Genomic DNA, 27251 nt, shown 5'->3' on the forward strand with positions numbered 1-27251 from the left:
TCCTTCACCTCTTTCTCCCTCCTCTTCAATCATCTTGCCCTCTTTAGTGTCATATCTTGTCAATCTCCCTGTCATACTGAGGCCCAGAGCTTTGGAAGCTACAATATCCATGACTGAGAGCAACTGGCCTGAGGAGAACCTTTGAAATGAACTCAAGGTATCCAGTACATACAGCATCAATTCCTGTAAGCATTGGTAACTTTGTGTAGCACAAGGAGCAGTCTTGAGGGGCTGCATGGGCTACTCCTGATTCTATTTCTTATTGTCTCATGGTCTAAGCACTTCTACATACTTAGAAATGTATTATTGTCAATGTTGCAAATGTGAAAATAAAATCAGAAAATGATGCAAGTACTCAGCAGACATTAACCTGCAATACTGGTCTAGATAGTCTGGTCTGATATACTTATTAGATTAAAAATGACCCATCTGCATTTAGATACACTGATCATTCCTTGATGGGGTCTTTCTGTTTGAAATCTGCCCTGGGATCCACAGATCCAGCTGTGCAGCAGATCATCATTGAAACAATGCCTCCTTTTTCAGCAATCAGCCTGGTGTTGGGGGAATTGTTGAAGGCGATGGTGAGGTGTGGTTATGAGGGAGAATTTTTGGGATAGGCCAGGGTTCAGTGGGGTCTGAGTAGTGCCAGGTCCAATTGGGGAGATGGGTAATTGAGTGTGAGGTGTCCTGCTTTAGGGTGCAGCAGGTGAGGTCAGGAGATGTGGGCAGTGTGTGTCAGATCCAGGGAGAGGTCAAGCTTGCCGGGAAGAAGGGGGCTTTGTCAGGTAGGCTTAAGGTTCAGCAGGGTTATGTCAGAAAGAGGTAGAATCAGGTCAGGAAAGGGGGCCTAGTTGTAGGATAATTGTCACCTGTTCAAGGGGTAAGGTGTCTGGGGTGTCAGTGGCCAATGGGCTGAGGAGTGGCAGATGGAGTTTAATTTAGATAAATGTGAAATGCTGAATTTTGGAAAGGCAAATCAGGGCATGACTTATACACTTAATAGTAAGGTTCTGGGGAGTGTTGCTGAACAAAGAGACTTTGGAGTGCATGTTCATAGTTCCTTGAAAGTGTAGTTCATGTCAATAGGATAGTGAAGAAGGCGTTTAGTATGCTTTCCTTTATTGGTCAGTGCATTGAGTATCGGAGTTGGAAAGTCATGTTGCAACTGTACAGGGGGAACGTTGGTTAGACTATTTTTGGAATATTGTGTGCAATTCTGATCTCCCTCCTATAGGAAGGATGTTGTGAAACTTGAAAGAGTCCTGAAATAAATTACAAGGGTGTTGCCAGGTTTGGAAGGTTTGAGCTACAGAGAGAGGTTGAATAGGCTGGGGCTGTTTTCCCTGGAGCGTTGAAGGCTGAGGGGTGACATTACAGAAGTTTATAAAATCATGAGGGCATGGATAGAGTAAATAGACAAGGTCTTTTCCCTGGGATGGAGGAATCCAGAACTAGAGGGCATAGGTTTAGGGTGAGAAGGGAAAGATAGGAAAGGAACTGAAGGGTCAGCATTTTCACACAAAGAGTGGTGCGTGTATGGAATGAGCTGCCAGACGAAGTGGTGGAGACTGGTACAATTACAACACTTAAAAGGCATCTGGATGGGTATGTGAATAGGAAGGGTTTAGAGGGATATGGTTCAAGTGTTGGCAAATGGGACTAGATTAAATTAGGCGATCTGGTCAGCATGGGCGAGTTGGACCGAAGGGTCTGTTTCCATGCTGTACATCTCTGTGAGTCTGATGAGTAGGGGAGAGATCAGTTGAGTTGTTACCCTGAAGTTAGAGTAGGATTTTAATCACCTAACTTTCCCTGGGTCGCTAGAATCAGTAGACCTCTTTGATGTTTCCTACTTTAAGGAGGGATCCAGTTTCTGGGCAATAGCTCATCAGAATTTTCTTTTTTCCATGTATTACAACAGAGAGGGCTGTATCGGGGATTTCATATGATCCCAATCTGCAACTCCTGTCCACACTGCTCAAATAACTTTTTGGTTATCCAAATATCCAAGCCAGCGATTCTATTTCTCTCTCCACAGATGTTGGTTGATCTGCTGAGTAACTCCAGCACTTTGTTTTTACCTCTACTGACACAGCAGCAGCTAGTAGAAATCTATTGAAAAGTCATTAATTTAAATAGTGCTGGTCAGTGTAGGGAAGGCTCCTCCATGCTGCTGACCGATTGTTCCCTGTACAGCATTGGGAAAGAATGTTAGCTTCATTGGTGAGGCCGAGCAAGGAACCCGCACATGTTACCCACTGACTGCTGCCACAATTTGCCCCTTCACTTTCCTTCTGGTGCACTCTCCGAGGGCTTGTGTTGATGATCGATTCAGAATGGTGACTATGTAGCTCAGGTCAGAAATATGTGTGCCCTTTGCAGATACCATCCTAGACCTGCAATGACCTCTTCCCCCGTGATACCATAAATTTGGAATGCTATACAGAAAAATGTTGTGACCATAAAATCTCTCAGACTCTTTCTTTGGGAGTGTCCTTGTTCCCTAGTCGAACCTGCCTCTTCACTTGACTTCTGAGATTGGAAGGCGATGGTTAACTTCTCCGGAAACAAAAAGGAAATGGCTAGAGATGAAGCAACAACAGACAACGAGTTAAGGAGCTGGTTTTCAGGAAGGCATACACAAGCAGAATTCTCTTTATCACCATCCCAAACACTGAGAAGTTTTTGGGGGGATGTGGGAGTGCTTTTTTTTCTCGGACTGTTGAGAATTGGCAGGAAACATTTTGCTATGAAAGCCGGCTCCAATCTAAACGCTTGGAGTCGCTGTACATGACGAGGAATACCTCGCTGGTGGGTCCGCAGTCGGGTGCTGTGGAACCTATCAGACCTCAGCTCCAGACTACACTGTGATACTCAACAGTACATGCAGAAATACGACTCCTGATTAAAGCAGGCGGTGATCTCAGATGGAACAAACACATGTAGACTGTTCATGGAAAGTCACACACACCTGTACAGAAGGGTGCACCGCGCTTTCACGTGGTCAGTGACAGTATACTCTGGACCTGTGGTTTGCGGATGTTCTGTTGCATCTTCTATTGCTCCTCCTATTCCTGTTCAGGTTGTTTTCTTTCGCTAGTACCGCGGTTTCTGTTCAGAATAGGTGTGCAGGCAGCAGTGAAGATCCTCATACCCAGAGGTCTGTAGCACAAAGTGGATGTGATCGGAATGCAGCCAAGTTGTGAATAGATCAAAGCGAGAGAGAGAAAAAAACATATACATACGTGAGAATAAAGACTCACTGAATGTGCGGAGGTACTGGCCCTTGTTGGGACTCGCGCTCAAATTATTAAAACGTTTGTTTTTCATGTCTCTGCCTTCCAGAGAATGATCAGTTAACTGTTTCTATGCAAAGCCTTTGAATCAGGCTACCTTCGTGGGAAATGAGATGTGTCTATGCAGAGCTGCAGGGCGAGCTCTCGACTGCAAAACCCCAATGTAATGTACACAGAAACCATTGGCTGCCACTGAATGGAGGGATAGGTTTATGGAACATACAAGCTGCTGGTCTCGGCAACTAGTTTTCAGTTTAGTTACTATAGCGACAGCATTATTAACATCATATGAACTTCGTTAATAGAACTGGAAAGCATAAGGCGATGTGTTAGGTGTTCGGAATCTCAGTGGGATGCAGAAAGCTGCGCCTGTTGGATGACACATATTGCGATGGAGCCGCCGCTGTTACCGGATGACGGTAAGTGCTTTATGTTCGATTAATAAATAAAGTGGATTTTGTTGATATTTGCCGGTCGTTGCAGTGACAGGTTTAGGCAGCAGTACTGTATTACGCCGTTTCCGCTTCCGAGCGGTGTTTCCCCATGCAAACAGCCAAATGCCATGGACACTTACGCAAGGTCTCTTGCTCAGCCGTGCAACTCGAGGCGATTTGCGGTCCACTTTGCCACAACTCTGCCTCCCAACTCAGCACCGCTCCACACCTCAGTGCAGCCGAGCGCGGCCGTGCCTTTGAACCATGCGGCTTGGTGCTGTCCATTTTGCCCTACTGGTCGCCGGGGTGTCGTTTGCCTGCTACTCCCCGAGCTTGAATTCTTTGCAGGACCAAGCCTATCGTTCAGCGGTGGTGATCGAAGGCAAGGTGCAATCAATCCCAAATCATACCACCGAGCCTTACAGTGTTCATGTCAAAGTGTTGGATGTGTGGCCAGTTCATAGCGGGGGTCTACAGACAGACCAGCTCATCACGGTCGAGGATTTTGGATCAGAAACACCATGCATCAAAGTAAAGAAGAATCAGAAATATATCTTTTTCATGGACCCAACAGATGAGCCGTTAGTATTCAAGACATCATTTGCTCCACTAGATACAGGCGGAAAGAATCTAAAAAAAGATGTTGGGAGGATCTTGTGTGAGGACTGCGGTAAGTTATTTTCCCTCATGTTTTGCTAAGACGGGTGGAATTTCTTTATTGCATTATGACAGTTGTGATCGCATGTTGAAGTGCCTGCAGGTTGCTTTAACCTCCAGCGCTGTTGAAATGGTAACCTACATTGATCCAGGATGAAATGGTTATTAGGGCTCTAATAGGGAGCTTTGTGTTTGCGGGCATTTTCCATATCAGCGTGTTGGTATAATGTCAATTTAATGACTATACCAAAACTTCAGCACTATTTCCTTTGTGTATTTTGGTCCCTTCCTTTACGATCTTCAGATCTGATGCTCGCAAAAGACTTCATTATGAATCATTGATTCGGAAAGTATGAAGAAATAGCTACCTCTATTTTCTCCCTTAGCATTTTAAAGAAAGGCTACTTTTCGATGTGATAAGTTTTGCAGTGCATGACGCATGGTTTTTGATACCTTTTTGTAAGAACGCTATGTGAGCTGCAGCCCGCGAGGTTTCTGAATTAGCTTGACAACAGACTGCATCTGGTGTTTGTATCCGTTGTTTATCATTATGCAGGTGGGTGGCTCAGGAGCGCAAAACAGACCGTGAGCATTCAAATAGCTCATCAGTGGCTGTAGGTAATTAGCAATTGGTGGTGGGTAAAACAGTACTGGACAAGGCGGGAGAAATCTTGCTGCAGTTCTGCTTTATGGATTTAGTTTAGTGCGGTGTAATTCGACATCATGAAGGCATTTTCCGAATGTTTCGTTGCAGTCTTTTGCATGGTAAGAGGCAGGTTGTTTGTGTTTGGGCAGTTAACAGTTTTGATCCACCAGAGTGTAGCCTTGTATTTTTAGCACTTTCCCCCTCTTTCACGTCTACATTTATGATCGTTCTCCAGGAACAGGGTTTATTTTAGCTTACACTCTTCGTTGTGTTTGTGAAGCTTATCTTAACATTTTTACAAAACGTTCTTTTGTGTTACTTTTTCGGGAGTCATTTTGGCACATAAAATAATAAAATGGAGCTGAATTACTTAAAAGGTAACCATTTAAGTCAATCTAAGGCAATCGATTGCATTTCATTGGTCAAGTTTAGACGTTATCATCATACTGTGTACCCATGGCACTCAGTGAATGGAATTAACATCTTCGAGGGATGCTTTATTTTGCCACACAGTATATGAATTCCCCCTAAAGCTTATAAAATTTTCCAGAATACCAATTTTGGGTTTTAATTGGCTGAAAATGTATGTGTGTTATAAAGACTGGCAGAATATAGTTTCCTAACTTTTATCATGGGAAACTCCAGCTTTCTGTGATCTTTTATTTTTAGATAACCTATTGCAACCAAGAAGTTTATTATTCACCTACTAAATACATGCTTGACATGCAGGCCATCTCTTTTTGTAATGGCTTAGCTATAACATTTTTCTTGTGTTTAAAGAAAACCTAGGAGTCGAAAATCTATAGATTTGAGTGATACTTTCGTTTCGGATTACAGTGATATGTATAAATGCTGCTTGCGCTTAGCCAATGAATGTGAAGTATACACAGTTACTAACTGTGTGTGTTGGTACATCTATATGATATGGTATAGTCTATAAATGCAGTCCATACTGCACTAATGTTCAAGGTGTTATTGCAGCTGGTTGACGTAGAGTCAAATTTTCTAATGTTAGTTATCAAACTTCTTGGTGTTAGTAATACTATGCTATAATACACCTCATACCCTATGGGTACTTCTAACAGCTTAAGCGTTTACACCAGGTGTGGTATGACTTAAAGGAAATTCATGGAAATCTTTATTCAGTGCTCAGATATTTGTTAATCACTTTCTAAAACCAAACTGGATATGCTTGCATTGTGATAATTAGCTCAAGGTTGTCAAATTAAGATAAATGATGCTGAAATATTAAATAGCTTTGGGACATCATTTGTTGATGGAATGCAATGTACAAATCAGACAGTTTTGCCACTTCCTACTTAACCATATAACTTCAATTTTTTTTCATTTTAACATCTTCACAACTGTTTTCAGCATTTGTCAAATAGCAGTGGGAGAAGAGTCTTTAGGCCCTATTGTGTTTGTTTCTCCTAAGATCAAAGAGTTGTAAGAATCATATCAGCTTTTAAGATTTTTTCTGGTTTATTTTTATGCTTCTCCCCTTAAATTTGTGTTGTGGCAGAAAGGTTATGTAAACATCTGAGGAACCTTGAGGTGATATGCTTGGAGTTGGAAAACAACATTCATCTGGTCCTCATAACCTTTAATCTCGTAAATATTTATAATGGATGGTAAATATTATACACCTCATTGACAGTTATACCTTCTGGATTTTCATCTTGAGGGTGTGAACTAGCTAAGTTGATATTAGGTGCTGTATACTCACAGTTGGTTCATAACTGCTCTAAAGCTTGTTTATATGTGCCTGTAAGAATCATTTGCACATATTATACTGTTGATTCTGTACATATTTGGCAGTGTGTATTCTACACAAACGTTTTTAAGACTCAAGTATAACACTGCAGGTCAACCTTGATTGAAGATTTATGCATTGCCCTGTTGCCAGCCAGTGCTCATGAATACATGTAAACTAGATGCAGGTATTTCGCACAAAGGGTGGTGAGTGCCTGGAACATGCTGCCAGAGGAGATGGTGGATGCAGACACAATAGCAGCATTCAAGAAGCACCTGGACAAATGCATGAATATGAGGGGAATAGAGGGATAAGGATCTTGTAAGTAAAAACCGTTTTAGTATGGAAGGGCAAAATGTGTCGGCATGTGCTTGGATGACCGAAGGATCTGTTGTTGTGCTGCATTTATTGTTCTTTGTTCTTTGAACATTGTTCAAATGCCATTTATTCGAACAATACGTTTATTCGTGAGTACTTTGTGGCATTTGAGAAAGGCATTAACATATAATCACATAAAATGCAATGAATTGGTGTTGTCTTTTCTGTTCTTAAGGTGGGCCAGTCTTTTGCTAACAGAATGTTATGTTGTTTGGGTTTGTAAAAATAATTCATTCAGTTGATTCTTATTAGGCTGCAGGCAATTTTTCTTCATCTGTCACATTCCTTATTAACATTGGACATGTTTTAATTGCGGACAACACTCTTTAAATTTACTTCAAGGTGACAGACTTGTGTAATGCTAAACATATGTTTGCTTTTTTTCCTTTCGACCCAACTGTTTTCTCAGAAACATCGTGATAAAGATGCCAACTGCCATACTTTATTTTCTTCTTCTGATACCTCTTCCCACATAAAGACTTGATAAAATTGATGTGAAAATGTGTTCTCATGTTTTACCACTCATTGTTGGGATCATTTCTGGCAACTTAATTCTTTCAGCAAAAATGTGAAATGAAAAACTATTGAAATATTCAATATTTTAGCTGTTTTAAAATGGGTATGAGTGTTATCATGAGCACTACATTAGGAAATATCAATTTCAATATACTTTTTGAACACACTTTCCTATTACTATAGATATCCACTTTTTTCAAACCAAGTAACGCTTGCAGTTTCAGTTAAAATCCAAATAAAAATCTTAAAATTGTGTTTAAGTGAAGGATTTAACCATGTTACTTTTACTGCTTGGATACTCTTTTAAATTGCTGAATTAATGACTAGATCATATTCCATTTCTTTAAGTTGTCTAATGCGTTTGTTGGTGAATCAGTAGAAGCTCTTCTGCCTAATTTCACTAGTGAGTTTATTTTATTTAAGTTAACTGCTAGTTAAAATATTATTTCCAGGCTAGAACAGTAAGGAATTTGATTTCAAATCTTTATTGTGGTTTTCTGCTTGTGCTTGTCAGATCCTGATTTGTTCCCAGATTTTCCAGCGGGGCAGCAGACTGTTCAGCCCAAGTGCTCCGTGCCAGTGATTGTGCTCCGTATGAGGTTCTTCTCACCTATTTTACCAACTCTATTAACATAATCATCTAATTCATTTCCCCTTGTGTTTATCTAGCTTCTCCTTCAATAATTCTGTAATTTACCTCCTGCTTTTTATGTAGTGGCAATTTCAGTTTCAAAGAAGCAAAGTAGCAGAGAAATTCCTCCTGAATTCTGATGGGCATTAAAAATCCAATCTTATATTTCTGGTTTTGTGGCATTTCTCACAAGCAGTCACATCTCTATTTCTACCTTCTCAATCCCTTTCACAATGTCAGACCTTATCACAACACTCTCAGCCTTTTCCTTTCTAAAGAAAAGAGCCTGAATTTATACAACGTTTCATGAAAGATATAACCTCCCACCTTGGTATCATCTTTGTCAATCATTTTTTCTCTCTCCAATTTATCTTATAAAATGTAAAGCAGAACCATTTATACAAAGAACTTACATAATATTAATCTAACTTCCCTATATTTTCTCACCCTTTTCTCTTTCTGTTCACTTTTTTCTCTCTGTCTTTTCTTTCTGTGTCTCTCTTTGTGCCTCTTTTCTCTCTCCAGAAATGGATGTCAATGCTTTGCTATCTGTGACCCTGTTAACCAGTATCACTACTTTAATGCTTTTTTGAAAACCTGTATCCCCAGAGCTTTCTGTTATTTTAATGGACTTTGATCCTAATTTTCAAAGAATCAGTTGATCTCTTTATTCTTTCTACTATAATGTACCATTTTATTCTTGTCCACACATTTTTCAAGCTTGTTAATTTTTAATTTTGTTGTAGTATTTATTGGTATTAACATTACTCTCCAGTTTGATATAATCAGCAGATTGTGAAATTCTAATCCTCATTCCCAAGTCAAGATAAATTATGTTATTGGCAGACAACAACAGTATAACAAGCATTATCCACCTGTTTAATGCTTTGCAGATAGTTTATTTTTCATCCATTCTACAGCTTGTCACTCAAGTCCAAAAGTTCTGATGATGGTCATGAATCAATTGTTATTACCCTACCCAAAATTCATTTGGGCTCTTGTTGTGTCCCTACTTCTGATCCAGAAGGTCCAATTTCAAAGCTCACCTGCTGTCAAAGTACATCACAACATGTCTGAAGGGGTTGTTTGAAAAAGTTTCCATGTATATTACATCTGCCACATTATCCTTGTCTACTCTACTATTACTACTTAAAATAAAATGTAATGAAGCGTGACTTTTCCTTTTTAAATCCATTTTATTACTTTACACTTTATTATATTATCATTTTCTGATGTTATCCTATGACGTCTTTGAATACCAATTCCATTATTGTTTCTATCAGTGACAATCTCTGGATTTGTTCAGGCTTCCTTTTCATAATTGTAGGAATCACATTGGCTGTCTGACATTCTTCTGAAATTTGTTCCTCACCCGAGTATGCATGTGTGCGAGTTTAATACCCTGTACATAGATGTGTGTGCAAGTTACAATGTCTCTGCTATTTCTTCCTGAATCTGCACATTGAAAGACAGAGTGTTTATGTGAATGGAAAGAAATTGTGCATTGATTAGTGGAGAAAAATTAGACTCTATTTTTATCCTGCAGTCTTTTGAAAAGCAGATCAAGAGTGAAGTTTAAATGCCAAACAGGTGAATTTTGGGCTTTGGGCTTCACTATATAAAGATTTTGGAGGTTTCGTTTAGCTTTGATTTGATTTGGGATTCTAATATTTGGGCAGCTTTGAAATTTTAATAAAGTAGTTATGATCATAGAATTCTTCCTGGCTTCAGCCTGGATTTTGAGCAAAAACTGATAATTTCTTTATCTGGTTAGATTAGATTACTTAGTGTGGAAACAGGCCCTTTGGCCCAACAAGTCCACACCGACCCTCCGAAGAGCAACCCACCCAGATCCATTCCCCTACATTTATCCCTTCACCCTAACACAATTTAGCTTGGCCAATTCACCTAACCTGCACATCTTTGGACTGTGGGAGGAAACCGGAGCACCCAGAGGAAACCCACGCAGACACGGGGAGAATGTGCAAACTCCACATGTTGTTATTAGTCACCTAAATATCAAAATGGTAAATATAGGGTCTGATTTTTTTCCACTATTCCATGCACAATTTCTTCCCATTCACATAAACACTGTTGTTTACTTTGTTGCCAGTGTTGTTCACTTTGTGCTAATTTTTGATGCATGAAGTTATTTCTAGTTCAACGAAAAATATTTGACTATTTTGTCATTTTGGAGCATATATGCTGCAAAATGTGGTGCTGAAATGGCTTAATTTGAAAGTGGGTGTTTAATTTTCAATTTTAATTCAGTGTTACTGTGATCTTAAAGCTCTGAGTTAAGGTTTGTTATGAATATTCATAAATATGCAACAAGAAATCTTAAATTGATGGGGTTCTGTATCAACAAAATCTGCAGATTTTGTGCATAGCAAAACAGCAAACTGTTGTCTTTTGAAATCTATAGCTAGCCTCTAGTTACAGGCTTAACTTGAACATAATAAACAGTATTAAATGTATATAAACAATTTTCTGACTTCATGCCTTATCTGGGACATTGCCTGCCAGAGTGTAGGTGGGAAATTCAAGTTTCTGCTGTGCATGTTTTCCTGATAAGCTAAGTTAATGAAAGAAGAGTCATGCACAATTGAGATCTGACTAATCAGTATTTTATCCTTCAGTAGTGAAAATGGTTGCGAACATTTGGAACTTGGCATTCCACACTACTTGTCCTAATGAGTGCAAGATAAAAAAATGTTTTGCAACATGTCTCTCTTTCCTAGCAATATTCAAATTCTGTGCCACTATTCAAATAGCAAAATAAAGGTACATATGGCAACAGGAAGTGAGCTTGTGAATTTCGTACTGGAAAAACAACATTTTTTTAAAGTTCAGATATCTTTTATTCATTTTGTGATGAGTAGCTTCTGGTTGATTTCTTCAAACTCACTGTGCAACACATTGAGTCATGAAAGTAGGTAACCTAAAATGCAACGTTCAGGTTTTTTTTGAAAGATCAAACAAAACTGGAACTGGATATCTCCAGAGGCATGTACTACATCAAGTTTAAAGTAATAGACAAAATCTAACCATATTGCTGCCCATGTTTCTATCCTGTAGAACTCATATAGACAATGTGATTATTAATTTTAGTTTCTTCTTTGAGAATGCGTAGAAAGGTCTTGGGCTGGTTAATTGCAACTTAAATGCTAATTATGTTTATGAATAAATTACAATGATTGTGACAATGGCAAAGCTTAAATCCAGGCCATAGGACAAAATTACAAATTCTAGTACAAGAAGCTGCTTCAGTCAGATTCAATAGTAACAATAAATACACAAATCTATAAAGTACTAACTAATATGGCCTTATTAACCAGCAACAAAAACACAGCCTTGGACTAATAACATGCTCACCTTCCTGGTGTGATCTCTAATGTGACAATGTTGCAGTTTGCTAACATTCTGAGCTATATAGAGCTGTAAACAATATTTTATTGAGATGTCTAATTGGTGGGACAATATTTAGCTATACTTAACAAACCAAATTTATGTAGTTAAAAGGATTTTAATTAACAAATTCCATGATTGCTGAGTAATCAGCAGGTTTTTCTCTAATGTTGCTGCTCCATGGACTAAACTGTAAACCCTAGAAGCATTGACTACTAGCAATTCTTGAGAAGATTTGTAGCTTAGGTTGATGATAAGTATGTAAGTTAGGTCGCTGAGCTGGAAGGTTTGTTTTCAGACATTTTGTCCCCCACTAGGTAAGATCATTAGTGAGAGTCTCCGGTGGTATGTCCTGCCTCTCTATTTAATAGGTCTTAGTTTCTCAAAATGGGTGATGTCATTTCTGTTTTTTTTCAAGAGAAGGTAGAGGGTCTAAATCAATGGGTTTATTGATGGAGTTTTGGTTAGAATGCCATGCCTCTAAGAATTCTCGTATGTGTCTTTGTTTCACCTGTCCTAGAATGTGTGTTGTCCCAGTCAAAGTGGTGTCTTTCTTTGTCTGTATGTATAGAAACTAGTGATAGTGGGTTTTGTCTTTTGGTTGGTTAATTGGTGTTCAAGGTGGCAAGTTTCCTGCTAGCTTGTCCGATGTAGTGTTTTTTATAGTTCTTGATTGGTATCTTGTAAATGACGTTAGTTTTGCTGGTAGTATCTAATGGATTCTTTAGGTTCATTAGTCGCTGTTTAAGTGTGTTGGTAGGTTTGTGAGCTACCATGATGCCAAAGGGTCTGAGTAGTCTGAAAGTCATTTCTGATATGTCTTTGAGGTAAGATAATGTGGCTATAGTTTTGATTGCATTAAGACCATAAGACACAGGAGTGGAAGTAAGGCCATTCGGCCCATTGAGTCCACTCCGCCATTTAATCATGGCTGATGGGCATTTCAACTCCACTTACCCGCATTCTCCCCATAGCCCTTAATTCCTTGTGACATCAAGAATTTATCAATTTCTGCCTTGAAGACATTTAGCGTCCCGGCCTCCACTGCACTCCGCGACAATGAATTCCACAGGCCCATCACTCTCTGGCTGAAGAAATGTCTCCGCATTTCTGTTCTGAATTGACCCCCTCAAATTTTAAGGCTGTGCCCACGGGTCCTAGTCTCCCCGCCTAACAGAAACATTTTCTTAGCGTCCACCCTTTCCAAGTCATGTATTATCTTGTACGTTTCTATTAGATCTCCCCTTAACCTTCTAAACTCCAATGAGTACAATCCCAGGATCCTCAGCCGTTCTTCGTATGTTAGACCTACCATTCCAGGGATCATCCGTGTGAATCTCCACTGGACACGCTCCAGTGCCAGTATGTCCTTCCTGAGGTGTGGGGACCAAAACTGGACACAGTACTCCAAATGGGGCCTAACCAGAGCTTTATAAAGTCTCAGTAGCACATCGCTGCTTTTATATTCCAACCCTCTTGAGATAAATGACGACATTGCATTCGCTTTCTTAATCATAGATTCAACCTGCATGTTTACCTTTAGAGAATCCTCGACTAACACTCCCAGATCCCTTTGTACTCTGGCTTTATGAATTTTCTCACCGTTTAGAAAGTAGTCCATGCTTGTATTCTTTTTTCCAAAGTGCAAGACCTCGCATTTACTCACATTGAACTTCATCAACCATTTCCTGGACCACTCTCCCAAACTGTCTAGATCCTTCTGCAGCCTCCCCACTTCCTCAGTACCACCTGCCTATCCACCTATCTTTGTATCATCGGCAAACTTCGCTATAATGCCCCAGTCCCTTCATCCAGATCATTGATATATAGCGTGAACAGCTGCGGCCCCAACACTGAACCCTGTGGGACACCGCTTGTCACCGGCTACCATTCCGAAAAAGAACCTCTTATCCCAACTCACTGCCTTCTGTCAGACAGCCAATTCTCAATCCATGCCAGTAGCTCACCTCGAACACCATGGGCCCTCACCTTACTCAGCGGCCTCTCGTGTGGCACCTTATCAAAGGCCTTTTGGAAGTCTAGATAGACCACATTCATTGGGTTTCCCTGGTCTAGCCTACTTGTCACCTCTTCAAAGAATTCTAACAGGTTTGTCAGGCACGACCTCCCCTTACTAAATCCAAGTTGACTTGTTCTAATCTGACCATGCTCTTCCAAGAATTTAAAAACCTCATCCTTAACAATGGATTCTAGAATTTTACCAACAACCGAGGTTAGGCTAATTGGCCTATAATTTTCCATCTTTTGTCTTGATCCTGTCTTGAACAATGGGGTTACAACAGCGGTCTTCCAATCATCCGGGACTTTCCCTGACTCCAGTGACTTTTGAAAGATCTCAACCAATGCCTCCACTATTTCCTCAGCCGCCTCCCTCAGAACTCTAGGATGTAGCCCATTGGGGCCAGGAGATTTGTCAATTTTAAGACCTTTTAGCTTTTCTAGCACTATCTCTTTTGTAATGGCAACCATACTCAACTTAGCCCCCTGACTCCCTTTAATTGTTGGGATATTAATCATGTCTTCCACTGTGAAGACTGACGCAAAGTACTTATTAAGTTCTCCAGCTATTTCCTTATCTCCCATCACTAGGCTTCCAGCATCAGTTTGAAGTGGCCCAATGTCTACTTTTGCCTGTCTTATGTTTCTTATGTATTGAAAGAAACTTTTACTATCATTTCTAATATTACTGGCTAGCCTGCCTTCATATTTGATTCTCTCCTTCCTTATTTCTCTCTTTGTTATCCTCTGTTTGTTTTTGTAGCCGTCCCAATCTTCTGATTTCCCAGTGCTCTTGGCCACTTTATAGGATCTCTCTTTTTCTTTGATACATTTCCTGACTTCCTTTGTCAGCCATGGCTGTCTAATCCCTCCCCGGATAATCTTTCTTTTCTTTGGGATGAACCTCTGTACTGTGTCCTCAATTATATCCACAAACTCCTACCATTTTTGCTCTACTGTCTTCCCTGCTAGGCTCTGCTACCAGTCGACTTTCGTCAGTTCCTCTCTCATGCCCTCATAATTACCTTTGTTTAACTGTAACACCAATACATCCGATTTTGCCTTCTCTCTTTCAAACTGTCTTGTGTCTGTTTGTTTGGGTTTGTTTGAGGAATCGGTGGATTGTGTTTATTGACTACTGCTAACAGCATTCCTAAACATTGAATGGTGTATCCATGGTCAGTAACAATTTTTTTTAAAGACAGAAATGTAGTTGAGACATTGAAAGTAGAGGAAAAAGTTTCCTATCAGTGAGCTATAACTGATATGGTAATTTTCATGACATAGTCATATCACTATGAAATGTGCATTGTACTAGAAAAATAAAGAATATTACATGGATCACTAGCCAGATGTGTGACATATTGGCCAATCATTTTCATGTTATCCTAGTACACTTGAATTGTCTGATGACGAGGGAGATAGCGACATCTTTGCACCCAATAAATCTTTCTATTTTATAACAGTGACGATGTACAAATAGATCAGAAAAATAAAGTACTTAATATTCAGCGCTGCTAAACTTTCTTTTAAGCTGCCATTCCAAATTTTTTACTTCAGCATTTTGGAAAATTGCTTCAAGACTGATTCCTCCCTAGCCCTTGTTTCCCCTATAATTGTTTGCTGTCATATTCACATCATTGGTATCTATCAATTTTGCATTTATCGTCAAGTTTTTATTTTAAAAGATCGTCATAGAATCCCTACAGTGTGGAAAAAGGCCAGTTAGCTCAACAAGTCCAAACTGACCCTCCGAACAGTAACCCACCCAGACCGATTCCTTACCCTGTTGCTTTACATTTCCCCATACTTATGCACTTAACCTACACATCCCTGAACACTATGGGCAATTTAGCATGGTCAATTCACCTAACCTGCACTTCTTTGGATTATGGGAGGAAACCGGAGCACCCGGAGGAAACCCACACAGACATGGCGAGAACGTGCAAACTCCACACAGGTATTCACCTGAGGCTGGAATTGACCCTAGGTCCTTGGCACTGTAAAGCAGCAGTGCTAACCATTGAGCCACCATGCCAAATGAGAATTGTTATAAGGCTTGTATTGAAATGTTTCCTCTTTCAAGGGGACTATATTATATTTGAATTTATTACACCCTTTGTAATATGGGAATATGAAAGAAAATGGATTGAAAGATACAAGACTAAGCATCAAATAAGATGTTTGATTCTAATACATTTGATAACTACTCCACTGGGTTTACAGGACCAGCAGGCATTGCAGAGATCCATTTTACTGTAAGTACATCAGAAGGCCTGAATTTCAAACTTCTTGAGGATATTCTGCTGGCTGTTGAGTGAATGGTGAGAACCTATTTAGATTTGGTGAGCAATGTTGAAGCAATCAAAGTGGCCACTGACTTGAAATATCTTGTACTGTCTTTTCCAGGCAGATTTAGTCCTTTTCAGTCAGGTAGTAGAACAATGTGTTAAGGAAACTTTAATGATTTCCTATTAATTGAAATCTACGGTATTTAACTTTTCCAATGGCACACTGCCAACAGGAATGGAATGACTTGATCCTATGTGAGGCCAGGTATTCAGAGATGTAAGGAAGAATGGGCAGAAGCAAAGCTGAATTTCTTTAATCAAAACACTTTTCGTTCACTAAATATTCAACTGGTGCATTGAATTATTTTGAGGTGCTGTGATACTTCTGTGCTGCAATTATTGAACATAGCAGCCGTGATGAAATGGAACTTTTTATCGGAGTCATTAGTGATAGGCATATCTGTTGCAGTATGGGTAATTACTCTAAACCAACAACCTTGAGTAGAAAATTGCAAGTGAGCCCATAGAGTAGGTCATTGACATTTTGAAGTGTCACATTAGATGCCTTCTAGCTTGGGGCAGCTGCCTCCAAGGCGCGGTGGGGAAAGACCACCGTGTAATGTCTGCTTGCCTAAGCACAGGGGCCCGACACAGTAAGGGGGCTCTGCTGACCCCCCAGCTAAATATGTGGGTAGTAACGGTACAGACCTGTATATATGAATGATTACTCTGTCTCTGTATGCAAAGAAATGGAATGTTTACGTATGCTTGGCATGACCAATTGTACAGATCATCAAAATATTTTATGAATAAAGTATATTTTTGAAATAAAAAAAGTTAGATGCCTGCTGGAATCCTACAGTGAAACTCAACAAGTGTGTTGAGAGATGAACTCCAGAAGTGAAGTGAGAGAGAATGACTGATTGCTATTGACATCAAGGCATCATTTGACCAATCATGGCAACAAACATTCGTAGCAAAACTGAAGTTAGTGGGGGTGTGGAGGCAATGGGAAATTCTCTGCTGTATGGAGTCACATCTAGCAAATGGGAAGATGGATGTGGTTGTTGGAGGTCACTCATCTGAACTGCAGGCAATCGCCGCAGGAGTTCCTCCGAGTAATACCCAGGCCCAACAGTCTTCAGCTGCTTCATCATTGATCTTCCCTCCATCATGAGTGCGATGTTCAGTGACTATTACACATTGGTCAGCAGCATTTATGATGATTCAGATACTGAAGCAGAAGTGTCCAAGTGCAGCAAGACCTAGACAATATCCAGGCCTGGATTGACAAGTGGCAACTTATGTAGCATTCATGCAACAGAAGTACCAGTCAATGACCACCCCAATAAGACAGGATCTAACCATCTCCCATTGACATTCAAATGGAATAACATCACAATTCCCCCACTATTCATATCTTAGGGGTTATCATTGACCAGAAACTAAATACGTCTGGCTATGTAAATACTGTGGCTAGAAGTGCAGGTCAGAAGCTAAGAAACCTGCAGTATGTAACTCATCTGACTCCTCAAACCCTCACCACATCTACATGGAACAAGTTGGGAGTAAAACAATACAGAACCTGCACATGAAATCTCAATGAGGATTTCTCTATCTTTCTGAAGATGTTGAAAATGCACTGCTGCATTCTCAGTTCCTCATTCTCATTGTTCAGTGTTCCATCCCATACAAACCTGTCTGAATTGCAACAATAGCTTGCAATTATAATGAGTGTTTAACATTGCAAACCAACCTGAAACACTTCACAGAAGAGTAATCAGGCAGAAATTGGCATTGAGCCAAAGAACAGGACACAAGGATTGATGATTAAAAACCTGGCTAACAAAATAGGTTTCCAGATGAATATTGGAGGTGAAAAGGTAACAGGGGCATTTAGAAAGAGACTTCCAGAGTTCAGAGCTTGGAAAGCTAAAAATGACTTTTAACTGCTTCTGCACTTCCTTTATCACCTAATCTTGGCACTTTGTCTTTAATTTCTCTTCATAATTATATAACCTTTGTTTCCCTTTCTAAGACCCGTAAAACTTCCTTCCTATGATTTAACAGTTTCTAGATTGAAACTGCACCTGTAGTAGCAGTTCTTTGACGGTTTTTTTCACCTTTACAATTAAATAATATATAGCTGGAGGAATCTGACTGGCACAAACACTTACATTTACTGGTATCACCCAAATGTCTGCATGCATACTGTTATTACATCTTTTTAAACATTTCTCCTTCAAGGTTAACCAAGTCCATTCTGGCTGGGTTCTTACAGTGATTTACAATTAAAAATAATTTAGTGTGGTTTTTAGTGAAGCAGTCAATTCTCCCATAATTTATTTGGAGGCCATGATGTTCATTGAACACAATGCCCTAACTTACCCGACTAACCAAGTCACATCACTGAGTAACAGCCTCCATCCCTTCTCTCATAAGATCTTTGACCACTTATGAATGGCGTTTCCCACTTTCAATACTCTGACGAGATCCTCTTCTGGGGCTTTCTTCTACTAGAAGAAGACTTAATATATCTAGTTAAAAATCACGCAGTAAGATGGCGGCGATTCTGTAGATCTGCTGTGGACAGCTCTGCCTAACAGCCAAGGCATACTGGTGTTTTTTGCCATCCCTGGCCAACTTATGTGGTGGAATTATTAGTTTAAAACCTTACAGAACACATATTTGTTAATATCTGGGAGTGAGAAGGATGCCTAAGGGAAAAGGAGCCAGCAAACAGCAGCAGGGAGGACACTCCCCTGCAGCACCAGGGATACCAGAGACTGCAGCAGCAGCAGCCTCTCCTGAACCCCTCGGGGACCTGACAGACTCACAGGAATTGGCTGCGGCGATGGAGAGACTTACTTTGAAAGTTGGGGCTGCAATTGAGATCCGTGGGGAGATTCGTGCCCAGGTCCAACCTATCGCATCCATGCTGCAGAAGCATGAGCAGGAGATCCAGGGCCTCGGGGAGCGGCTGGAGGAGGTGGAAGGTCGAATTAAAGCCTCGTAAGCTGCGATGGAGTCCTTTTCCAGTCGGATCCAGGTGCTGGAGCGAGAGGTGCAGGCCTTGCAAGACCATATCGATGACCTCGAAAATCGAGGTCAGAGGATAAATCTCCAAATTGTTGGGCTCTCTGAAGATGAGGAAGGTGAGCAGTCAGTCAGCTTCTTTGAAAGCTGGCTGCCAAATTTTTGGGCCTTCACATTGAGTCCAGCAGGCTGCAGATTGAAAGGGCTTATCGGGTTATAGTGCCCAGGTCAGGCCCAGTACAGCACCCCCACCTGATCCTAGTGCAATTCCACTCATATAAGGACAAGCAAAAAGTCAAAGAAGCTTCCAAATCCCTGGGAAAAGATCCACAGGCACGGCTGAACAAGGGGCCAAAAATCATGTTTTTCCAGAATTTCTCAGCAGCTTTAAAGAGGAAGTCCTTGAATGAAGTTAAAAAGAGGCTGAGGAACCTGGATATCCAGTACTCCATGAGATAACCCGCAGTGCTCCATTTCAGCCACGAGGACTCAGTTTATACATTTGACTCAGCGGATAAAGCTAAAAACTTTGTAGACACTTTAAAATAGACAGATTAGCCAGAAGAATACAGTTAATGTTTGTTCTCGTTTCCTTCTTTCCCCATGTTTTCCCTTCCTTTTTTTTATTCCTTTCTTTCTCCCTAATAATTTCTTTTTTTGGAAAGGGGGGAAAAGCCTTGGAATAAGTTGTTCTTATTTTTTTAATAGCTGGATTTTCTGATGGGAAATTTTGTGGATGTTCTTTGTTGTCTCCCCGCTTTTTTATTTGCTTGTTTTGTTTCTCTTTTAGTCACAAGTCGGGGTGACATGAAGCCAGGGTTGGGTGGAGTGCTCATCCTGACTTTGCCTTTTTTCTGTTGATTAAAGGATCATTTCCTTGTTTTTGTTCTGGCCTAAGGCTGGGGCACAGTCTGGGTTTGAAGGAGCTGTGAAGGAGGGGATGGGTAGGGTGAGTGCCCCCTATGGGCAGGGGGAAGAGTCTTCCATTCCAAGTTTTATAGTTAGTTTTCTTTGTAGTTTTTTGGTAGTAATAGTGGTTTATAGTTATGATAGAGTAGTTTTTGTATATATAGTTCTTTGACTCTATGAGTCTTTATTTATTTGTGCTCGGCACTTTAATCAGGGTTCTCCCTCCAAGGGGTTCAAGGGTCTCTGAAAGGGGATATGGCTAAATGTCTTATTAAATGGTGCACCTGGAACATTAAGGGAAGTCATTCGCCTGTTAAAAGGAAAAAAAAAGTGCTTTCTAGGCTTAAGAGGGAAAGGGTTGATATCGCTTTGTTGTGGAAAACCCATCTTGATGGGGAACACCCGAAATTACAACAGAGGGGTTATGACTGGGTATTCTTTTTGTCGTTTACGACTAAAAGTAGGGGGGTGGCAGTACTTATTCAGAAAAATCTTCCATTCACATTATTAGAGCATGTGAAAAGTGAGCAGGGATGGTTTGTGATACTTAAAGCCCAGATACATGGGAGGAATACGGCATTTTAAATGTCTACTGTCCTCCGGTGCAACCCCTCAAATGTTTGATTAGTATTTTCTCTAAGTTGAGTGCTTTTGGAACACAGCACATTATTATAGGGGGGGATTTTAATTGTCTTTTGGATCCAACAGTGGACAGGATGCCTTGTGGGCCTCCAACTATTTCTTCACAGGCCAAGCAGGTGGTTGACTTATGCGAGGAGTTGGGGCTGGTGGACATTTGGAGATGTCTTCACCCTACCGGCAGGGACTTCACCTTTTTTTTTCAAACCCACATAAATGTCACACGAGGATTGATCTCTTTCTGGCTCCCTCAGTACTTCTGGATTCGATTATGAGTTGTAAAATTGAGAATATAGCTATCTCTGATCATGTGGTGGTATATTTGGAGGTTAAGGCCAAGAGTGAAGGACTAGGTTTCCGGCACTGGCATTTGGACCCTTTTCTCCTTAAGGATTCCAAATTTGTGGAATACGTTTTGAAGGAGTTTCAGGAATTCTTGACTATCAACTCAGGCATGGCTAGTCGTCCATCTATGCTATGGGAGACTGCTAAGGCCTTTGCTAGGGGATTGGCTATTTCCTATTCGGCTAGCCGGAAACGACAGAAGGAGGAACAGCAGTGTGACTTGAGATGCGGTTGAAAGCCGCACAGGCGGCACATTTTGCGCGGCCTTCGGTGACGAAGCTACAGCAGATCACAGCCCTCCGTGCTGCCTTGAATTCAATACTGACACAAAACACAAAGAAAGAACTTGCTTTTGCTGGACAAAGACTGTTCGAATATGAGGATGTGCCAGGGAAGTATTTAGCATACCTGACTAGAAAAAAGGGTGCTCCCCAATCCATTACTGCAATCAAAGACAGCACTGGGGTCCTTACATATGATGATAAAAAGATTAACGAGGCTTTTCGGAGCTTTTACTCTGAATTATATTGGTCTGAAGGTTGCGAGGACAGGAGGGCCAACATGGAGACCTTTTTTAAGAACCTGGACCTCCCAGGGTTTAACCTTGGAAGAGGCCTCTCTCATTAATGCTCCATTGACGGGTCAGAAAATACAAGAGGCAACTAAGCAACTTCAGAGTGGGAAAGCACCTGGCCCTGATGGTCTCCTGGATGAGTTTTATAAGGAATTTGTCAGGGCCATTGTTGGAGATATACAATCACTCCTATATGCATGAATACCTACCACCATCTCTGAGAGAAGCTAATATTTCCTTAATTCTTAAGAAGGGGAAGGTTCCTGAGGATTGTGTCTCATGCAGGCCCATCTCTCTATTAAATTCAGATTTCACGATTCTGTCCAAGATCCCTGGTGCTGAGATTGGAAAAGGTATTGCCCCATATTGTTAAAGAGGACCAGACAGGCTTTATAAGGGGCTATAGGTTCTCTAATAATATTAGAAGGTTGCTGAATATGATCCAAGTTTGTCAGCAATGATCCGATCCAAGGGTTGGCGATTTCCTTAGATGCAGAGAAAGCATTTGATCGGGTGGAATGGCCGTATCTTTTTTATGTCTTAGAACAGTTTGGGTTGGGTGGGGTCTTTGCTAGCTGGGTGGAGGGTTTATATCGCCAGCCTCTGGCCGCGGTCATCACCAGCGGGGTGAAGTCTGGGAATTTTATGATTGGTAGGGGTAGTCGGCAAGACTGACCCCTCTGACCGTTGTTATTTACGTTGGTGATAGAGCCGCTGGCAGAGGCCATTCGTCAGAATGTCCACATAACTGCTCCGGAAGTGGGATCGAGGGAACACAAGATTATACTGTTCTCCTGTTTTTATTGAACCCGATGACCTCCGTACCCCATTTAATACAATGTATCAATTCATTTGGGGCTATTTCAGGATGTAAGATCAACTTCGCAAAATCGGAGGCTATGTCTTTGGGGAACCTTAAGGATGTCCCAGAAGTTGAAGGTGGCCCTAAGTGCCCTTTTAAGTGGTCATGGGCAGGGTGCCGATAGGCAAGTTTCTGGTATTGAGACTGGCTCTAATGCAATGAGGGGCACATCGGCTTCCAAGAGATCAATTGTGTTAGGGGATTCTGTAGTCCGAGGAACAGACAGACGTTTCTGTGGCCAGCAGAGAAAAAGCAGAATGCTGTGTTGTTTCCCTGGTGCTAGGATCAAGGATGTCTCAGAGAGGGTGCAGAATGTTCTCACGGGGGAGAGGGGCCAGCAGGAGGTCATTGTCCACATTGGAACCAACGACATAGGAAGGGAAAAGGTTGAGATTCTGAAGGGAGATTACAGAGAGTGAGGCAGAACTTTAAAAAGGAGGTCCTCAAGGGTAGTAATATCTGGATTACTCCCAGTGCTACGAGCTAGTGAGGGCAGAAATAGGAGGATAGAGCAGATGAATGCATGGCTGAGGAGCTGGTGTATGGGAGAAGGATTCACACTTTTGGATCATTGGAATCTCTTTTGGGGTAGAAGTGACCTGTACAAGAAGGACGGATTGCACCTAAATTGGAAGGGGACTAATATACTGGCAGGGAAATTTGCTAGAACTGCTTGGGAGGATTTAAACTAGTAAGGTGGTGGGGGAGGGAGCCAGGGAGATAGTGAGGAAAGAGATCGATCTGTGATGGGTATAGCTAAGGACAGAAGTGAGTCAAACAGTCAGGGCAGGCAGGGACAAGATAGGACTAATAAATTGAACTGCATTTATTTCAATGCAAGGGGCCTAACAGGTAAGGCAGATTAATTCAGGTCATGGTTGGGAACATGGGACTGGGATATGATAGCAATTACAGAAACATGGCTCAGGGATGGGTAGGACTGGCAGCTTAATGTTCCAGGATACAAATAATACTGGAAGGATAGAAAGGGAGGCAAGAGAGGAGGGAGAGTGGCATTTTTGATAAGGGATACCATTACAGCTGTGCTGAGGGAGGATATTCCTGGAAATACAACCAGGGAAGTCATTTGGGTGGAACTGAGAAATAAGAAAGGGATGATCACCTTATTGGGATTGTATTATAGACCGCCCAATAGTCAGAGGGAAATTGAGAAACAAACTTGTAAGGAGATCTCAGCTATCTGCAAGAATAATAGGGTAGTTATGGTAGGGGATTTTAACTTTCCAAACGTCGACTGGGACTGCCATAGTGTTAAAGGTTTAGATGGAGAGGAATTTCTTAAGTGTGTACAAGACAATTTTCTGATTCAGTATGTGGATGTACTTACTAGAGTAGGTGCAAAACTTGAGCTACACTTGGGAAATAAGGCAGGGCAGGTGACTGAGGTGTCAGTGGGGGAGCACTTTGGGGCCAGCGACCATAATTCTATTAGATTTAAAATAGTGATGGAAAAGGATAGACCAGATCTAAAAGTTGAAGTTCTAAATTGGCGAAAGGCCAATTCTGACGGTATTAGGCAAGAACTTTCGAAAGCTGATTGGGGGTAGATGTTCGCAGGTAAAGGGACGGCTGGAAAATGGGATGCCTCCAGAAATGAGATAATGAGAATCCAGAGAAAGTATATTCCTGTCAGGGTGAAAGGGAAGGTTGGTAGGTATAGGGAATGCTGGATGACTAAAGAAATTGAGGGTTTGGTTAAGAAAAAGAAGGAAGCATATGTCAGGTATAGACAGGATATATCGAGTGAATTGTTAGAAGAATATAAAGGAAGTAGGAGTATACTTAAGAGGGAATTCAGGAGGACAAAACGGGGACATGAGATAGCTTTGGCAAATAGAATTAAGGAGAATCCAAAGGGTTTTTACAAATATATTAAGGACAAAAGGGTAACTAGGGAGAGAATAGGGTCCCTCCAAGATCAGCAAGGTGGCCTTTGTGTGGAGCCACAGAAAATGGGGGAGATACTAAAGGAATATTTTGCATCAGTATTTACTGTGGAAAAGGATATGGAAGATATAGACTGTAGGGAAATACATGGTGACATCTTGCAAAATGTCCAGATTACAGAGGAGGAAGTGCTGGATGTCTTGGAATGGTTAAAAGTGGATAAATCCCCAAGACTTGATCAGGTGTACCAGAGAACTCTGTGGGAAGCTAGAGAAGTGATTGCTGGGCCTCTTGCTGAGATATTTGTCTCATCGATAGTCACAGGTGAGGTGCCGAAAGACTGAAGGTTGGCAAACATGATGCCACTGTTTAAGAAGAGCGGTAAAGACAAGCCAGGGAACTATAGACCGGTGAGCCTGACCTCAGTGGTGGGCAAGTTGTCGGAGGGAGTCCTGAGGGACAGGATGTACATGTATTTGGAAAGGCTAGGACTGATTCGGGATAGTCAACATGGCTTTGTGCGTGGGAAGTCATGTCTCACAAACTTGATTGAGTTTTTTGCAGAAGTAACAAAGAGGATTGATGAGGGCAGAGCAGTAGATGTGATGTACATGGACTTCAGTAAAGTGTTCGATAAGGTTCCCCATGGGAGGCTGATTAGCAAGGTTAGATCTCATGGAATACAGGGAGAACTAGCCATTTGGATACAGAACTGGCTCAAAGGTAGAAGACATAGGGTGGTGGTGGAAGGTTGTTTTTCAGACTGGAGGCCTGTGACCAGTGGAGTGCCACAAGGATCGGTGCTGGGTCTTCTACTTATTGTCATTTACATAAATGATTTGGATGCGAGCATAAGAGGTACAGTTAGTAAGTTTGCAGATTACACCAAAATTGGAGGTGTAGTGGACAGCAAAGAGGGTTACCTCAGATTACAACAGGATCTGGACTAGATGGGCCAGTGGGCTGAGAAGTGGCAGATGGAGTTTAATTCAGATAAATGCGAGGTGCTGCATTTTGGGAAAGCAAATCTTAGCAGGACTTATACACTTAATGGTAAGGTCCTAGGGAGTGTTGCTGAATAAAGAGACCTTGGAGTGCAGGTTCATAGCTCCTTGAAAGTGGAGTCGCAGGTAGATAGGATAGTGAAGAAGGTGTTTGGAATGCTTTCCTTTATTGGTAAGAGTATTGAGTACAGGAGTTGGGAGGTCATATTGCGGCTGTACAGGACATTGATTAGACCACTGTTGGAATATTGCATGCAATTCTGGTCTCCTTCCTATCGGAAAGATGTTGTGAAACTTGAAAGGGTTCAGAAAAGATTTACCAGGGTTGCCAGGGTTGGAGGATTTGAGCTACAGGGATAGGCTGAACAGGCTGGGGCTGTTTTCCCTGGAGCGTTGGAGGCTGAGGGTTGACCTTATAGAGGTTTACAAAATTATGAGGGGCATGGATAGGATAAATAGACAAAGTCTTTTCCCTGGGATGGGGGAGTTTCGAGTGTGAGGGGAAAGATATAAAAGAGACCTATGGGGCATCTTTTTCACGCAGAGGGTGATACATGTATGGAATGAGCTACCAGAAGATGTGGTGGGAGGCTGGTACAATTGCAACATTTAAGAGGCATTTGGATGGGTATATGAATGGGAAGGGTTTGGAGGGATATGGGCTGGGTGCTGGCAGGTGGGACTAGATTGTGTTGGGATATCTGGTCAGCATGGAAAAGTTGGACCGAAGGATCTGTTTCCATGCTGTACATCTCTATGACTCTATACCCCCAAGTTTGATCTGTTATTTCAGACTAACGTTTGCTCACTTGCTCAACAAATTAGACGAGATCTCCAGAGATGGGAGGCTCTTCCACTTTCATGGCTGGGCCGAACATCTCTCATTAAGATGAATGTTCTTCCTTGTTTGCTTTATCCCATGCGTATGCTCCCTATAATGTTTCCCAGGTCAACGCTGCGGAAGCTTATGGGATGGTTTGGTATCATGGGCGGTCCCTCATCAAACTTACTAAATTGTATTTGCCTCAAGGAGGGGGAGGAGTTGATTTCTCATCAGGAGGTATCAATTGAGTTCCCTGTTGTCCTTTGTCTGTGAGTGGGTAGGTAACAATTCAAACTCAATATGGCTGGATAGTGATGCCCCCCCAGGCAAAGTGACCTCTTATTAATCTGTTGTTCATGGATAAGATGAGGACAGTTATGGACCACTGCCTGAACCCCATTGTCATTAGTACAGTCAAGGTATGGAGGGTGATGCATCAGAGTGAGGGTTGCTTATCCAAGACTTCACCACTTACGCCTACAGTTGGCATGCCAGGGTTCCGAACAGGGATGATGGACTTAGGGTTCAAACTATGGGCAGTGAGAGGAGTTTCCAGTTCGAGCCACAAATACAGGTTGCCCAGCAGAGATCTTTTGCATTTTTTTCAGGTTCGGGATTTCATCCAGAAGAAGACCATGCTTCTCACCAAGACCTATAAGCCCGAAACAAAGAAATTGTTGCTACATTCCACAAGCACCCTTTTGGTTAGTGACGTCTATCACGTGCTGGGTGGCAGGGCCTGCTCCCAGGCCTCACATTAACCAGTTATGTGAGGCCTGGGAGCAAGAGCTAGGAGTGGAGATCTGTTCTGAAACATGGGAGAACAATGTGAGAATGCTTGAAAGATCTCAATCTGTAACAGGACATGCGCTATGCAATTAAAAGTTCCGCACAGGGCTCATCTGGCATCAGTCCATCTGGTGAAGTTTAAAACGGGGGCATCTTCAGTGTGTCCCAAATGTAAAATAAGTGCAGGTACTCTTCTCCATTGCTTCTGTACATGCCACAGGCTCCGTGTTTATTGGAGCACTGTGGTGGGAGAGATAGGGAGGGTATTGAGGACTGAAGTTAAAGTAGACCAAATATCTCTCCTCTTAGGTCTACTAAATTTACCATCTT

At 41.5% G+C, this 27251-nt stretch overlaps 1 protein-coding gene across 3 annotated transcripts in view; it reads left to right on the top strand.

Moving 5' to 3' along the window:
* The first annotated feature begins 2869 nt into the window (after positions 1-2869).
* Positions 2870-27251, top strand: part of LOC122556662 (pro-neuregulin-2, membrane-bound isoform-like) — a 691404-nt gene continuing 667022 nt past the window's right edge. For 2 of the 3 annotated variants that reach the window (XM_087995352.1, XM_087995353.1), the window contains exon 1: positions 3890-4403. In XM_087995352.1, coding sequence (XP_087851478.1) covers positions 3998-4403 — 406 coding nt within the window. In that variant the 5' untranslated portion in view covers positions 3890-3997. Of the gene's footprint in view, positions 3719-3889; positions 4404-27251 lie in introns of those variants that run through there. The other variant, XM_087995354.1, reaches the window with a different exon arrangement.

This window comes from Chiloscyllium plagiosum, unplaced genomic scaffold (genome assembly GCF_037043375.1).
Source record: "Chiloscyllium plagiosum isolate Xiang-an unplaced genomic scaffold, Cpla_swu_hap1 HiC_scaffold_16, whole genome shotgun sequence".
In the NCBI taxonomy this organism is placed as follows: Eukaryota; Metazoa; Chordata; class Chondrichthyes; order Orectolobiformes; family Hemiscylliidae; genus Chiloscyllium; species Chiloscyllium plagiosum.